Source organism: Glandiceps talaboti, chromosome 10, assembly GCF_964340395.1.
Source record: "Glandiceps talaboti chromosome 10, keGlaTala1.1, whole genome shotgun sequence".
Taxonomy (NCBI): Eukaryota; Metazoa; Hemichordata; class Enteropneusta; family Spengelidae; genus Glandiceps; species Glandiceps talaboti.
In genome coordinates, this window is record NC_135558.1 from 17,112,271 (window position 1) to 17,128,623 (window position 16,353).

Here is a 16,353-nt window from a genome sequence, read left to right on the forward strand (position 1 = left end):
TCACTAAAAGCTGAAATCATATTATTATAAAATAATATATTTTATTCACATTCCTCTATAATACTTGACAGTCAAGACTATAAGATTTGCCCGAAATGTGGCGCTGTTATCAAAACTTGACAAAAGTATTCTCTAAAAAATACCATTTTACTGGTCCTAATATTTGCATTGTGTTCATCTGGTAGACCCCCAAAAGTAAATCTGATATCAAGCTCATAACAGTGGCTTCATTGTAAATACTTTCATTGGAAGAATTTTCTTTAACAGAAATACAGCTGCTATCTGGTTTTGGTGTAAGTTACTCAACTTTGTGGCCTCTTATGATGGAAATTGCATGGTCTCATTAATAAGTTCAGGGATGTAACTTATTTTAAAGGTTGCTGGTCAAAAGTGAAAAAGTATTTGATAATATCTACGGATGAGACTTATACAACTATCGACATCAGACCGTGGACGAACAGATCCTGTTACAAACAAGGAAAAGGAAACAAGGAAAGTAAACAATTGAATTGGATTAATAACGCTTGGCACAGCAGGTTGGAACAGTAGAGACTTGTATTAGAATTCATCATTTGATAAGAACAGTTTAATTGCTACTTTGCATGGTAGTTCATGTGCACAAACAAAATTTCCAGTTTCCCTGTTATTTTATGTAAACATAAAGAGGCCATAACACTACTGTATTCAATTCAAACAATGGTGCATAATACAACTTCAAGTCTCTGCTGTGCCAAGTATTATTATTAATCCAGTTCATTTGTTTACTTTCCCTGTTTTTAAGAGGTTCCGTTTGTCCACGGTCTGATGTCGGCAGTTGTAAATTTGCTAACCAATTGAGATATACTGGTTGAAACAAAGAATTTTTTTACACACGTTCCTGAAGAAGTAGCCAGCAAAAGATTATGGAGCAGCTGGTTGTTTTGATGGCTTCCAGCCCTTACAGCTAAAATGATGTTGGTTTGGTGTTTTACTCATGTAACATGATATTTTTCCCACACCTTCAGACAACTTCTAATGCAAGAGAAACAATTACATAGGCGCTGCACACAGTGGGGATGTAGAAGTACAAAATGTAGTTAAATTGATATGTTGATTATAAACAACAGACTGCATGCAATCATTAAAATCATCAAGTCCATGTGTAATGTTTTCATTTAATAAAAGCCTGTTTCTACTGCTCTGTAAAAGAATAGCAATGCTTATTAGTGTTCAATGTGATTGGGTAATGGATCCTGCTGTGTTTATTGTGTCTCTGTTATTGTTATTCTAGAGTTGAAATATGTCTAGCTCTGTGTCAAAAACATAATGTCCTATGAGTGAAACACTAAGCCTACATCATTTTAGCTGTACCTACGGCACATCCCGAATAAATAATTAGCTTGCTGTCTAAACAAAGTATGCTCACTGAGATGCAAAGGATTGTGGGATTAACTGTAGTCATGGCAATACTGAACCAGGGCTGATCCAAATGGTAGCCTCCTCCTGCAAGGTCCTAGGCAAATATGACTAATTATAGTCAGAAAGTAGCAGATTGATTAATTGTGATTTACTCATGTTTATCGATAGAACGATACACATCCCATAATGCATCATTCAAGATGTCAGATTAATAAGTTCTATATTTCAACAGTATCCCATAATGCATCATTCAAGATGGCAGGTTAATACGTTCTATATTTCAATAGTATCTGTTACAGCTTTGGATTGAGGTCAGACCACAGGGTTTCATCCTGGAATAAGAAAGAAAGAGAAACATAACTAAAATGAACTGAACTTTCAAACAACTAATATATAGTTCAAGGGTTCATACACTTTAAAATAATTTCACATTGAAGATGATTTATGTGACACTGAAGGAATTTTCATGGTTTTGATGCGAACTAGCTGTTGTGGCGCTTCTCTGAAAATATGTATGTATTTCTTACTTTCCACCAAATTTTGGGGAAAAAATTTTAATTCACAAATGTACATGACAGAATAATACATTTTCAAATACCCTAATCCCCATTTGCAATGTATCTGCCTCTCAAACTTTGGCAAAACATGTTGAATTAAATTTAAGTCTGAAAACATCCTGACTTCCTGAAGAGTAGCATTGATGTAGGTGTTTTTAAAAGCATACACCACTGAACACCAGGTACACGAAATGATTCAAGTGGCTTACTCTATATATGGATGAGAATTTTTTTTTTTGGAGTTTTTTTATAGATTTTTCATTGATAACATAACTTTAGGTTTTTCTACTTGAAAAAAACAATGTGAAATAACATATACATATACATTTCAAGTAACTCTATAAATCGCAAAACATTTTTTTAAAATGAGTAAAATGTTTGTTATTCTACGTGCAATAATAAACCTTTTACAATTTTTGTATCTTTTTACAATTTATTGAGTTACAAAACAAGGACTTGGTATATTATGTTATATTATGTTATTTCGCATTGTGTTTCAAGTAGAAAAATATACTAAAGTTGTCTTATCAATTACAATTCAAAAATGAATACCCCAATTTTAATCCATATGACCACTTTAATAACTGAGCCATTACGCTTGGCAGCACTGATAATACACACACTACTATTTATGCGAGAATGGAGACTATTTGCTATTACTTACGAGAATACTCTACAAGTCCAAGAAATGTACCAATTAATCAAAGAACATTTAATTAAAAACACTCACCCCTGAATCTCTTTCCTTGACTGCTTGTTTAAATCCAATATCAGCAGCCCTTTGCTGGAACTTTATACCTTCAGGTGAATGTCGCGTCATGCCATCAAATATTGACGCCAAACGTTGGCTTGACGACAAACCCATGTGTTCTACTGCCTGATTTATGACTTGTTTTTGGAAGAAAAGTTGATTACTTGGAACATTGACCATTCTTTGCACCAATTTATTGACTTCGGCATCTAACTGATCAGCTGGGACAGCCTGTGAAAACAAGTAAGAAATAGTCATAGTTTGTGAATTAAGGTCCCCCTGGGTGCCCTCAGAGCTAATCTGATGCACATGAATATCATGTAACACACCAAAATTTGACTACAATGCTCCCCTATTCCAAGTTTTATGCAGTGACTAGGGTGCCGTGTAAGCAATTTGACACCAGTGATGTACAACAATTTCTTGTGACTCATCAAAATTAATGGTGCTCCTAAATCCCTTAATATCTGGAGACTCACATGAAAACCAATTTTTCATCGTTTTGAACCACAACAAAATATTTTGTCTTTCAGAATAGGGAACCCTTATTTTTATTCCAAAGGTAAATATCAGTAATCATAAGAAAAAACCCGGCAGGATACTGTAGTGGGTCTGTGTTTTTCATCCCTGACACAAAGCAATATTTTGTGACCTAATGAAATTTATTGTTCTCTGATCCCTATATATAGTCTAGTTCCTATACAGTATCTTTACCGTCAATCACAGTCTAGTCAAAGTCGTTGCTCTAGAAGTCCTGAAATGCAATTTAAAATTAAAGCACCCACACATTCATTAACATCATGTCTTTTTTAATCCAATAACACAGTCTCTCATAAAGTTAGTGTTTGTATTGGAGCAGTTATGTAATGTCCAAATATCATGCTATACTTGTCAGCTAAGGATGCTACTTATACACTGTTTACGTCACTATAGCAGCTGGGGTTCACTGATTGGACGATCAACTTTCTGTCCTGATCGAGGGACTTTGACCAGACTGTGGTTAGAAACCACAGTTGGCATCCAGAAAATCCCCATATAACATCTCACACACACACAAAAAAATTAATTTTACATCTATTTGACCCACAAAATCATTTTTATCTGTTATTTTTATGACACAACATACTGATGGTCACAAGGAAATCTCTATAGTTTGTCAAAATCAAATCATAATTCGTGCATATATAAAAATTTTGATACTCAATTTGCCAACTTTCTGAAAAGTTATCATACATGTGTATTTATTTTTATATTATATTTTAATTTTGTCGTTTTGATGGTTAACATTGTGACAGACAGTATATTCTACATTTAGTCTGTACTTCTAAAAAAAATTACCAAACCAAGTTTTGATTCTGTACTTTTAAAAAAACAATACCTTAAGAACCAAACCAAGTTTAGCAGCTTCAATTCCATCAATTAAGTCACCAGTGAGTAACATTCTTTTCGCTTTTTCTGCTCCCATTCTGTACGCCCACATTGCACTGTGTGGACAACCCCACACCCTGTGAAGATAAAATAATTGCAAGACATACGCCTCAATCATCCAGGTATAACAAAGTAATTATAATCTATCCGACTGGACTTGCTGTTGTTTCGCATGGCAACAGTTTCACTTATCCTGGACAATTGACATCATCACATGACAATGCAATTCTATCACTTGTCACCATGGCAACCACTTGTCATTTGTTCATCAGTCAGCTAAAGAAGGGACAGCGACAGGATGAGAACCTACCAACCTACCTTATTGGAGGATATCCATGAGATAGTACAACCTACCTTATTGGAGGATATCCAATCCATGAGATAGTACAACCTACCTTATTGGTGGACATCCAATCTATGAGATAGTACAACCTACCTTATTGGAGGATATCCAATCCATGAGATAGTACAACCTACCTTATTGGAGGATATCCAATCTATGAGATAGTACAACCTACCTTATTGGAGGATATCCAATTCATGAGATTTAGTACAACCTACCTTATTGGAGGATATCCAATTCATGAGATTTAGTACAACCTACCTTATTGGTGGATATCCAATCCATGAGATAGTACAACCTACCTTATTGGTGGATATCCAATCCATGAGATAGTACAATCTACCTTATTGGAGGATATCCAATCCATGAGATATAGTACAACCTACCTTATTGGAGGATATCCAATTCATGAGATATAGTACAACCTACCTTATTGGAGGATATCCAATCCATGAGATATAGTACAACCTACCTTATTGGTGGATATCCAATCCATGAGATAGTACAACCTACCTTATTGGAGGATATCCAATCCATGAGATATAGTACAACCTACCTTATTGGAGGATATCCAATCCATGAGATATACCCCCGGTAGTACAACCTACCTTATTGGAGGATATCCAATCCATGAGATATAGTACAACCTACCTTATTGGAGGATATCCAATCCATGAGATTTAGTACAACCTACCTTATTGGAGGATATCCAATTCATAAGATAGTACAACCTACCTTATTGGTGGATATCCAATCCATGAGATAGTACAACCTACCTTATTGGAGGATATCCAATCCATGAGATTTAGTACAACCTACCTTATTGGTGGATATCCAATCCATGAGATAGTACAACCTACCTTATTGGAGGATATCCATGAGATAGTACAACCCACCTTATTGGAGGATATCCAATCCATGAGATAGTACAACCTACCTTATTGGAGGATATCCAATCCATGAGATATAGTACAACCTACCTTATTGGAGGATATCCAATCCATAAGATAGTGCAACCTACCTTATTGGAGGATATCCAATCCTTAAGATAGTACAACCTACCTTATTGGAGGATATCCAATCCATGAGATTTAGTACAACCTACCTCATTGGAGGATATCCATGAGATAGTACAACCTACCTTATTGGAGGATATCCAATCCATAAGATAGTGCAACCTACCTTATTGGAGGATATCCAATCCTTAAGATAGTACAACCTACCTTATTGGTTGATATCCAATCCATAAGATAGTGCAACCTACCTTATTGGAGGATATCCAATCCATAAGATAGTGCAACCTACCTTATTGGAGGATATCCAATCCATAAGATAGTGCAACCTACCTTATTGGAGGATATCCAATCCTTAAGATAGTACAACCTACCTTATTGGTTGATATCCAATCCATAAGATAGTGCAACCTACCTTATTGGAGGATATCCAATCCATAAGATAGTACAACCTACCTTATTGGAGGATATCCAATCCATAAGATAGTACAACCTACCTTATTGGAGGATATCCAATCCATAAGATAGTGCAACCTACCTTATTGGAGGATATCCAATCCATAAGATAGTGCAACCTACCTTATTGGAGGATATCCAATCCATAAGATAGTACAACCTACCTTATTGGAGGATATCCAATTCATGAGATTTAGTACAACCTACCTCATTGGAGGATATCCATGAGATAGTACAACCTACCTTATTAGAGGATATCCATGAGATAGTACAACCTACCTTATTGGAGGATATCCAATCCATGAGATAGTACAACCTACCTTATTGGAGGATATCCAATCCATGAGATAGTACAACCTACCTTATTGGAGGATATCCAATCCATGAAATAGTACAACCTACCTTATTGGTGGATATCCAATCCATGAGATAGTACAACCTACCTTATTGGTGGATATCCAATCCATGAGATAGTACAACCTACCTTATTGGAAGATATCCAATCCATGAGATAGTACAACCTACCTTATTGGAAGATATCCAATCCATGAGATAGTACAACCTACCTTATTGGAAGATATCCAATCCATGAGATTTAGTACAACCTACCTTATTGGTGGATATCCAATTCATAAGATTTAGTACAACCTACCTTATTGGTGGATATCCAATTCATAAGATTTAGTACAACCTACCTTATTGGTGGATATCCAATCTTTGCATCTTCTGCCATGATAATGATATCAGTACACAATGCCAAGTCACTGCCACCAGCCACACAAAAACCGTGTATTTTACAGATAGTTGGTTTGTAACTCTTCCATAGTGACATATAGGCTTCGGTAGCACTATGTACTTGCTTGAAATCTTGGTAGGGATCCCATGGCATCTTTTGACTCACTGATAATCATCAAGATGACACAATAATGTAAAGGTTATATAAATATTCAATACCGTCTACTTTATGAAATGTAAGTCAGAAAATGAATGACAAATTCTTACTTATAACTGCTGTGTCAGATAACGTCAGTATGCATCACCAGGTGATATGAATCAATAAGGAGGGTGGAGGTATTCAATGTAAGCATAGTTGTAAGACAATCACAAAGGGAAAGACTTCATGATGGCCTCATTATAATAATGATGATTGCGTGTATTTATAATGCATCTGTTCTCCTGAGAGTTCCAGGCACTCACAATTATTACCCCTGGCATGGATCAATAGTGACACAACAATCCCTTTATACTTCCACCAATTCCTGGGAGCATACAATCCATTGCAGCCTTTAACAGCGCATAGGATTAAAGCATTCACATTACAGCCTCTATCCTACCAGGTCCCCAATTATACAGCTTGGTTGACTGGGGCACAATCATGGTTCAAATCTTGCCCAAGGACTTTAGCCACTCAGAAACAAACAGCAGTGGCGAGGCTCAAACTTGCAATCTGCAAGCCAGCCACTCTATAATTACACTCTTCGGCCATCATGACTCCAAATATGATACACTGAGTGGATCCTGAGCTGTTGTAATTTGAAATCTTATTTAATGTTTACATTTGAATAATGAACCATTGGGCCATATGGGGCAAATGTGAGTGTTAAGTTGAAATCAACCCAATGCAATATGACTCTATGCTACGTCGTACTTACACACATTAGTACCGGTTCCTCTGTCAGCTTCAGCAAACTTCTTTAAGTCATAACCAGCAGAGAATGCTCTCCCTTTTCCAGACAATACAATGACTTTAATATTGTCATCAGAATTAGCTAACTGAACTGATTGGAATATTTCCTGTGGAGTGTACTCATCCAGAGCTAAAAAAGAGAAAATGGGAGAAAATATTTTTGGGGTATTGATGTTTGAAAATGTGTCAAATTGAAAAGAATATGGTCTGTAAAGATCACTTTCTTTAAATGTCAATTTGAAAGCATGTTTACATTATCATGATAAAACTATATAGTATATTGTTTAATAAATACATGTTGGTATATAATACACAAACACAAACAAATAAACACCACAAACACACACCTAAACACACAGGCATACATGTAGAAGTGCTACAACTAATATCACATCTACACACACGCATACAAATATACCCCAACACAAAGACAAAAAAAAACCATAATAAATACACAGACATAGACAGACACAGAGACACTGACAGACAGACACAGACACACATGCACGCACACACACACATGCATGCATACACACATGCACACACACACAAACACATACACACACATACACACACACACACACACACACTATAGACAACTTACCATTAAGTCTATGAGGTCTGTTTAGTGTGATGTATGCCACTTTGTCTTTTGTTGTATATTCAACACTTTTAAACTCCTCAGGTTTAATATCAGATAATGAAAACATTATAGTTCTTCTACTCACAACTGGTACTGTAGCAATATTAGATGAAAGTACCTGCCTTGGAAAGACCTGCACAATAATCAAAGTACATTGGTCACAGAAGACTTAAAACTGCAGTGATTTGTGGTTGGTAATTTGTTGGGGCCAAAGTTCACAGTGTTATCAGTTATATTCATGCCAAACTCAAAGTACATCGAGTTCAGTCTAAGCACTGACAAGTAACGAAACTTGATTGTCTGTGGTCTAAGCAGTAAGGGTAGCATTAGCTATCAGCTTGCCTGGCAGTATAACCTTTGACTGAATGCATCATTCTGTTATGACTGAATGCACCAGTGATCTTATATGCATGGTGTATGGCATCCACTTTACAGTTCTCGAGATTCAACTTTTTGACCGTACATTAACATTTTTCAATCAAATTTGTATATCGCTAATGGAATAGCATGTTCTGAATAATCCTTCATGTAAGCATCCCCAGAAACAAATTTCAGCCCAATCAGCCAAGTAGTTATGGAATTGGTGATTTTTTTTACCAAAAGTTGTATCTTTTAAAATCTAATTTGCATATCACTGATGGAGTTATCATATCACTAACAATGACTCCAATCTGTCCAATACTAGTTTTTTGAGTTTACATTTTTTTCGCCAAAAGCATCCTTTAAAAAAATGTATTTCAAAATCACATATTGTGCAATTAACATTTTGCTTTGATCAATATTTCCCAACTAGACACCTAAAGGTGACCTTAATATTTTCTTCTGCTTCTCATTACCTGACCCAAATTTTCAGCTCCGACATTAAAAATATTTTTATTTTTTTATAAATATATTTTTCATCCCCTTAATATTTTGTGGAACATCGCCCTCTCTGGCAAGAACTTAGCAAGTGTCTAGACTGTTCACCCCATGTTTCGTGTACAGTGTTTTGTCTATGTGTATAAAGGTAGTCTCGTCTATGTCTAGCAGCTAGACCTCTGGCTTTCTTGTGATAGATATGCGGGTAGAACACCCATTCAGGTCATCGCCCTCACCTCTTGCCTCACTAGCGACCTTCGCTCACTTCACATTGAGCAGAATAGCTGGAGGGGTTTGGCAGCAAGACAGCGTTGTTTGGGAACAGAGCATTTCTTTCATGACAGAACAGAATTACTCAAGTATGGGGGCTAAAACCTGCCAATAGGCGCTTGTAGAGAAGCTAGGCGAGGGCTTGTTACCAGGAATCCAATAAAAAGAAGATAGAGTTAGAGAGGAGGAAATGGAGAGATCGCGTATACCTCCAGAAATCAGAGCTACAGACTACAGTACTAGTGTAATCTCTCCGATCCAGTTGTAAGCTGACCTAGTCAGAACTGAGTTCCGTGACAGTAACAGCTGGTAAACTGTGAATAAAGAGCACAAGTGTTCCTGTATTAATACAGTGTCATTTACCTTCAAGAAATGGTTCACGAACATTGTTGCACAACAGCTGAGTTTTGTAGACAGCACTGGATGTGATCAACGCCAGGGATACATTTACTCTGTTGTTTAATTGGTTTAGTATTCGTATTCATTCACACACAGATATTCGCATTCATATTCATGTCGTTATGCACCGTGATAACACAGCCATGCGTACCCGGGGTTGGGGGAAGGGTGTACACTACCACTTATTGGATATGCCGACCTTTGGGGTGGGGTTTTTCAACCTTTTAAAATGGGTACTGTATTTTTTTTAGAGAGAGATAAGGAGTCTAAAATGGGGTCCTCTTTACACAATTTTCGATTTTGTCTAAAATGGGGTCCTGGAAGGAACCACATAATCAGTTCTCAACTAGTATATAAGCTATTGCTCACTTGTATTACTTTCGTTCATTTCAACTCTGAAACAATTTCCTGAAAGTTTGAGTTAATGTTCATTTTGCAAGTCAAAATCCCACCATCTTTATTTTAATAAAGAACAAGTGGTGTATTCTAATGTGCAACTTTTTTTCTCTCTATGATCACTGTAATTCAAAAGTGTAGTTTTGCAAGATTATATTCAATGAGTAAATCACATCAGGCAAAGCTAAGCTCAATGTTATATCAGTTATCAGTTTTATTGAACCTATTATCAGTGACATTACAAACAGCTTTAGAGATGCAAACAATGTTTATTATAACCCTGACTTATCGGCTCACCAAGTTAGGTTTGTACTAGTGTAGCATTAATTTGAACGGCTAATAGGGGAAAATTGTCATGCATTAACAAATATATATCTCATTGTAGAGTTAATAAATAATAACTTAGTAATAAGTTAATAATAATATTAATAACAATAATAATAATAATAATAGTACTAATTGTTTACTTATACAGCAGTCAGTTTCTAAGGTTAAACATGTTATATACAAGATGCTTATTAAAAAGTATGTACACATGACAGTAAAATAACACAAAAAAATAGCTCAAAGCAATAATGAAATATTTAAAATAAAAACAATCTATGTGGAAAATGTTTAAAAGAACAATTTTAAAAAGTAACATAAATTGTTATACTTGGCGAATGACTGATTTTGAGAGGGAGGTTGAATAAGTGTGGCTGGCTACACTAAATTTTCAGAACTCAAATTATGACTTGGAATGTGTAAAGAAATCATGTAATATGGGATTAATAGCTTGGTGTTAGGGAATGGAAGCACTTATAATTAAAAACAATAGTTGGTCAATAATGTATATATTGTCCTACTGCCAAATTGATATGTATACAACATTTTAATAGTTAGTTATGTTAATTTTTTGGCCTTATAATTAATATATGAAGTAGGGAGGGTTATTTTTGTGTTTCACCCTGGATCTTCAACCTGCATGGGCTGGACAAACACCAAAAAAACCACACACAAAACCAAAAACAAAAAAACACGCCTGAGAATGAATCATGTTGACTTTATGAAATGTAAATGTATATACAGTATTAACCTAATAGCTAATATTGACTTGCAGTCAATATGCAAATAATATTGACTTATAGAGTCAATACTAGTATGCATACATTGACCTAATAATATAGCTAATCAATATGCATTGACCTAATGGCTAGTCAATATGCATATGACAATTGATATTGGCCTAGTGGCTAGTCAATATGCATACTATATTGACCTTGTGGCTAGTCAATATGTACATGATATTGAATTAATGGCTAGTCAATATGCATATGATATTGACCTAATGGTTAGTCAATATGTATACTATATTGACCTAGTGGCTGGTCAATATACATATGATGTTAACCTATATCTACTCAATATACATGTGATATCAACTTAAACTTAGGTAGTCACTGTGTCTTGGGAATATTTATATAAATATGCACAGTCTATGTGATGTTTATTATATATTGTGTTAATAGTAAGCCATATATATTCATCAACCTAAAAAACAACCAAATATATCTCTATGTAAACATTTGCATATTCTGTCAATACACATGAACTGACTACTAGTACTAATCATTATTTACAAATACAAAGAATTGTTCTTCCCGAGTTGAATTAAAATGAACTGAGTTCTCCGTCCTCCATGCCTAAAAGAGATTGCTGATCAAGATATGTATGTATTACAAAGCCTCTCTTCTTAGCTAGCCTTATTGTCCATATAAACATCACCACTGCGACTGCATATGAACCTGGCCACAAAAGAATCAAACACCAATCCCATCCAAATGCAGCTCTGATTGAAGGTACTAATAATGTCATATTACCGCCGATAATGTTTATGGTAAATACATAGATTGCCATTGCAGTTGTCTGCCGACTTGGGGGTGCTTGTTCTAAAACAGCTGTCATCACTATTGCACCCCACATTTCGTTTACAAAATATCCTGGAATGAGGATGATGAAACACCAAGGTGGAGCCCATATTAAGACAAGAAGGGCAAATGGAATTGACAGGAACTGTAAAAAAAAATAAAAAAGATTTCAAAAATTACTTTAATTGAATCTCAACTTAACCATCATTAATTTACATGTTTCCTTCTTCATAATCTCTTATTAAAGTGGCCATATGGATGAGAATATGGTATTTATTTTGGATTTTTATTTGATAAAACAGCTTCACCATGTTTTTCTACTTGAAAAAATAATGTGAAATAACATATACCAAGTCCATGTTCATAACTCAATACATTGCAAACAGATGCAAAAAGTGTAAAAAGTTTGTTATTGTACGTACAATAACAAACATTTTACACATTGTTTAATGTTTTGCCGTTTATTGAGATGTGAACATGGACTTGGTATATGTTATTTTGCAATATTTTTTCAAGTTGAAAAACATGGTGAAGCTGTTTTATCAAATAAAAATCCAAAATAAATACCAATTTCTCATCCATATGGCCACTTTAATAATAAACTAACAGAAGGCTTATTTCATATCTTCAATTTTGTTTTAAAACAGACATGATGTATGTATGTATGTATGTATGTATGTATGTATGTATGTATGCAGGTATGTATGTATGTATGTATGTATGTATGGATGGATGGATGGATGGATGTATGTGTGTGTATGTATGTATGTATGTATGTATGTATGTATGTATGTATGTATGTATGCAGGTATGTATGTATGTATGTATGTATGTATGGATGGATGGATGGATGGATGGATGGATGTATGTGTGTGTATGTATGTATGTATGTATGTATGTATGTGTGTATGTGTATGTATGTATATTTATGTATGTATGTGTGTGTGTGTGTGTGTGGTGAGTTATGTATGCATGCATGTATGTATGTATGTATGTATGTATGTATGCATGTATGTATGTATTTATGTATGTATGTATGTTTGGACATCGCAATGAGAGGTGGCTCCAGCATATCGACACTTTCACTTGTTGGTGGAACCTTTTTTCTTGGTGGTGCATATATCCGGAGCCACTAAAGAATAAACCACATAAGGCCCTCTTTAGGCATAAATAGTTGATCCTGTGAGTTTCAGCTGGAGTCTACATTGACACTTTCCTACGGATTGCATACTGCGCGGGTGTATCTCAGGTAGAAAACTTGCCCAGAGACTATACACACGGTCGATCGCCACCCTGGGATGAAATGTTGCATAGGACGAGTGTATACATTCTGATTGGCTGTTGTTTAGCGCACGTCTGAAGACCGCGTCCCGACTTTGGCTACAAAGTTACCATATCTAATTTGCATACAGACAGCAAATTAGTGCGTCGTCGCATGCGCAAACTCTTTGAAGTATTTTTCCCCACTGCACAGTTGATGTGGATTTACATCAAGAAATCTAGAAAAAGGTTAGTTTTTCGAAAACTACACATGTTTCTACCATGTTCGCTTCATTAATTGTGTATATTATATATGGTATGATGTGAAAGAGCGTATTGGTGTAGTTGGGAGAATAAAGGTTTGAGAAGTTCGAAATCTCAGATAGTTTTCCTCAAAATCACTGATATGGGTCCATAGGGGCTTGTAATATTTCTTAGATTGTTGTTTTCCTGGTCTATAGGCTAAATATAACAACACTTTGACTATATAGTCCTACCTGTATATTTTTTGAAGTATACAGATTGATACAGTTGTAGCAGCAGGATTCGTACCATATTTTATTAATAATAAGACGACAATCTAAGCAATAATACACGCCCCTGTGCATCACATGCACAGTTGTTTCGTCGTTAATTACGAATGCATGATGATAATTTTTTCTTTAGGGTATTAGTGTATGAAAACAGAAATCATGTCACTTTATACTTCCATTCTTTATGTATGTGTTGATCGAGCAGTGAGAGGGTGGGGGGGGGGGTGCGTTAGTAACTTTATAAACTAATTTATAAATTCAGTCACATGTATGATACACACATCATGGCGGAGAAGTTTTGAAAAGGTTTTAAATTAAAATCATGATTCACTGACTTGTGTAAATATCTCGACATTCTGCTTGATTGTCTTGCCAATATTTTTCTTCCTACATGAAGCAGATTTGTCATGTACTTGTAACTTCTAAGGCTGACGTGAAGGGAAAGAAAGTTTTCTAGTCGATCGATCGTCTGAACTATCCCTGTCACGTCCCGTTGGTTACCGTCCCATATATCTAATTTGCATAGATCTAGACAGTGAAATCTCAGTGCGTCATCAAACTCTTTGAAGTGTCTGGCGCCGTGACATGGAGGATTTTTCCCCCACTGCTGTTGGTGGAAGTTGGACGTGTATTTACATCTACAAACATCCAAACGGTTAGTTTCTCGAAAACTACACTTGTTTCTACCATGTTCGCGTCATTAATTTTGTATATTATGTATGATTGTGTATGGTATGATGTGAAAGAGCGTATGGATGTAATTGGGAGAATGAAGTGTTTGAGACGTTCGAAATCTCAGATTGTTTTCACCGAAATCACTGATAGGGACTCGGCATCACACAGTTGTTTCATCATTAAGTACGAATGCAAGATGACAAGTATTTTCTTTAGGGTATTGGCGTATGCAACCAGAAATCATGTCACTTTATACTTCCATGCTTTATGTACAAATGTAAGTGGTGGAGTCGAGCAGTGAGAGATGTGGAAATGCGTTAGTAACTTTATAAACTAATATTATAAATCACAGTCACGTGTAAACAAACATCATGGCGGAGAAGTTTTGATAAGGTTTTAAAACCACGATTCACTGACTCGTTGTCATTATACATCTCAACATTCAGTTTTATTGTCTTTGGCAATGTTTTTCGTCCTACATGAAGCAGACTTTTCATTTACAAAAATGTACTCGTAACGTCTGAGACTGATGTGAAGGGGGGGGGGGGTCTAGTCGATCGTCTGAACTCTCTCGCGGTCCCGTTTCGATCACAGTCTCAAGTTCACCGTCGCGTCGTGTAACAACTGCAGTCAGTTTGTTCATACAGTTCAGTCTCAAATTTTCTGACCTTTGCTAGATTTTGACCAAAATATCGTATATGTGGCAAGTTACAAGGTTAAACCCTCGCACACCAAAAATGTTGCTCGGTTCATAATATCGCGCCGGACTCAAATATATTTGAATTTCATCCCTATATATGGCTAATCTTCAAATCAGATATTGTCACATGACATAAAACAATAATTTCACAACTTACAGTATTGTTTTCAAAGGTTGTGCATAAGTTTTGGCGACGTTAAAGTTTGTGTTAGAAATGTCTCAAGACACTTCATATTTTGTGTCTAAGATGTACATTGTTTGATATTGGATGACACAACTCAAGTAACTGCTATTGCAATTTACTCTATCTGTCACAGAGTGTGACACACTATGACTGCATCCATATATTGGCATACTGTATCAATTTTGGTTTCAACATGCTGGCTGACCATCAACCAGGTTTTACTTGCATCATGCCTTGATACATGAACTGATGTAATTGCTTGACAAACTACATAGTGGTGCAAAAAGACTTTCATAGACATGCAGATTCCTATACATCTACAATTTATATTCCTATACACCTGATTGGCAGACAGAGCCACAATGTGTTTTAATGTTTAGATTTGGTCAACCATAACTCAAATCTTGTTTTTATTGAATGCTGTCAAAAACATCTGAGAGACTGAGATGGCATGTACACTACAATTTGATATGTCAGCTGTTATCTGTTTACATTTATCTGTATGGTAATAGCATGTCCCACCCTTTCAAAATTTTGGCATATTTTGAAATCAGTGTTGGTAAAGTGAAGTACAAACTTGAATTTTTGCTTTAAGCCAGTCATCTGCTAAGTTTCTACATTTAGTAGGCTTCCGCCTTTTGATTTCCCAGTCAAAAAGTTGTCAAAGCTTGGGGGTCATTGCAGTTCAGTCATGGAAAATCCTGTTCTATCAACACTATCTTAGAATGAAAGCCTATCAGCTTCATGAGGCAAACTTAATTTGATTGGACAATCATTGAACATATGCTGGTCAATATAGAAGCTTAGATTGCAGAGTTCTTTTAATAGATGAGATTATTGATATGAATGATTTCCTCTCTCTTTTCCATGATCTGTCACTAGTACCAGAGCAGAA

The 16,353-nt window shown here is 35.6% G+C and overlaps 1 protein-coding gene across 1 annotated transcript in view; it reads right to left on the bottom strand.

Annotated features, from left to right (window-relative positions):
* Positions 1 to 1,603: 1,603 nt before the first annotated feature.
* Positions 1,604 to 16,353, bottom strand: part of LOC144440682 (uncharacterized) — a 53,525-nt gene continuing 38,775 nt past the window's right edge. The window contains exons 6-13 of the mRNA XM_078130067.1: positions 12,007 to 12,251; positions 9,371 to 9,398; positions 8,238 to 8,409; positions 7,611 to 7,763; positions 6,642 to 6,846; positions 4,085 to 4,211; positions 2,686 to 2,937; positions 1,604 to 1,730 (exon numbers count right to left, since the gene is read on the bottom strand). Coding sequence (XP_077986193.1) covers positions 1,692 to 1,730; positions 2,686 to 2,937; positions 4,085 to 4,211; positions 6,642 to 6,846; positions 7,611 to 7,763; positions 8,238 to 8,409; positions 9,371 to 9,398; positions 12,007 to 12,251 — 1,221 coding nt within the window. The 3' untranslated portion in view covers positions 1,604 to 1,691. The remainder of the gene's footprint in view (positions 1,731 to 2,685; positions 2,938 to 4,084; positions 4,212 to 6,641; positions 6,847 to 7,610; positions 7,764 to 8,237; positions 8,410 to 9,370; positions 9,399 to 12,006; positions 12,252 to 16,353) is intronic.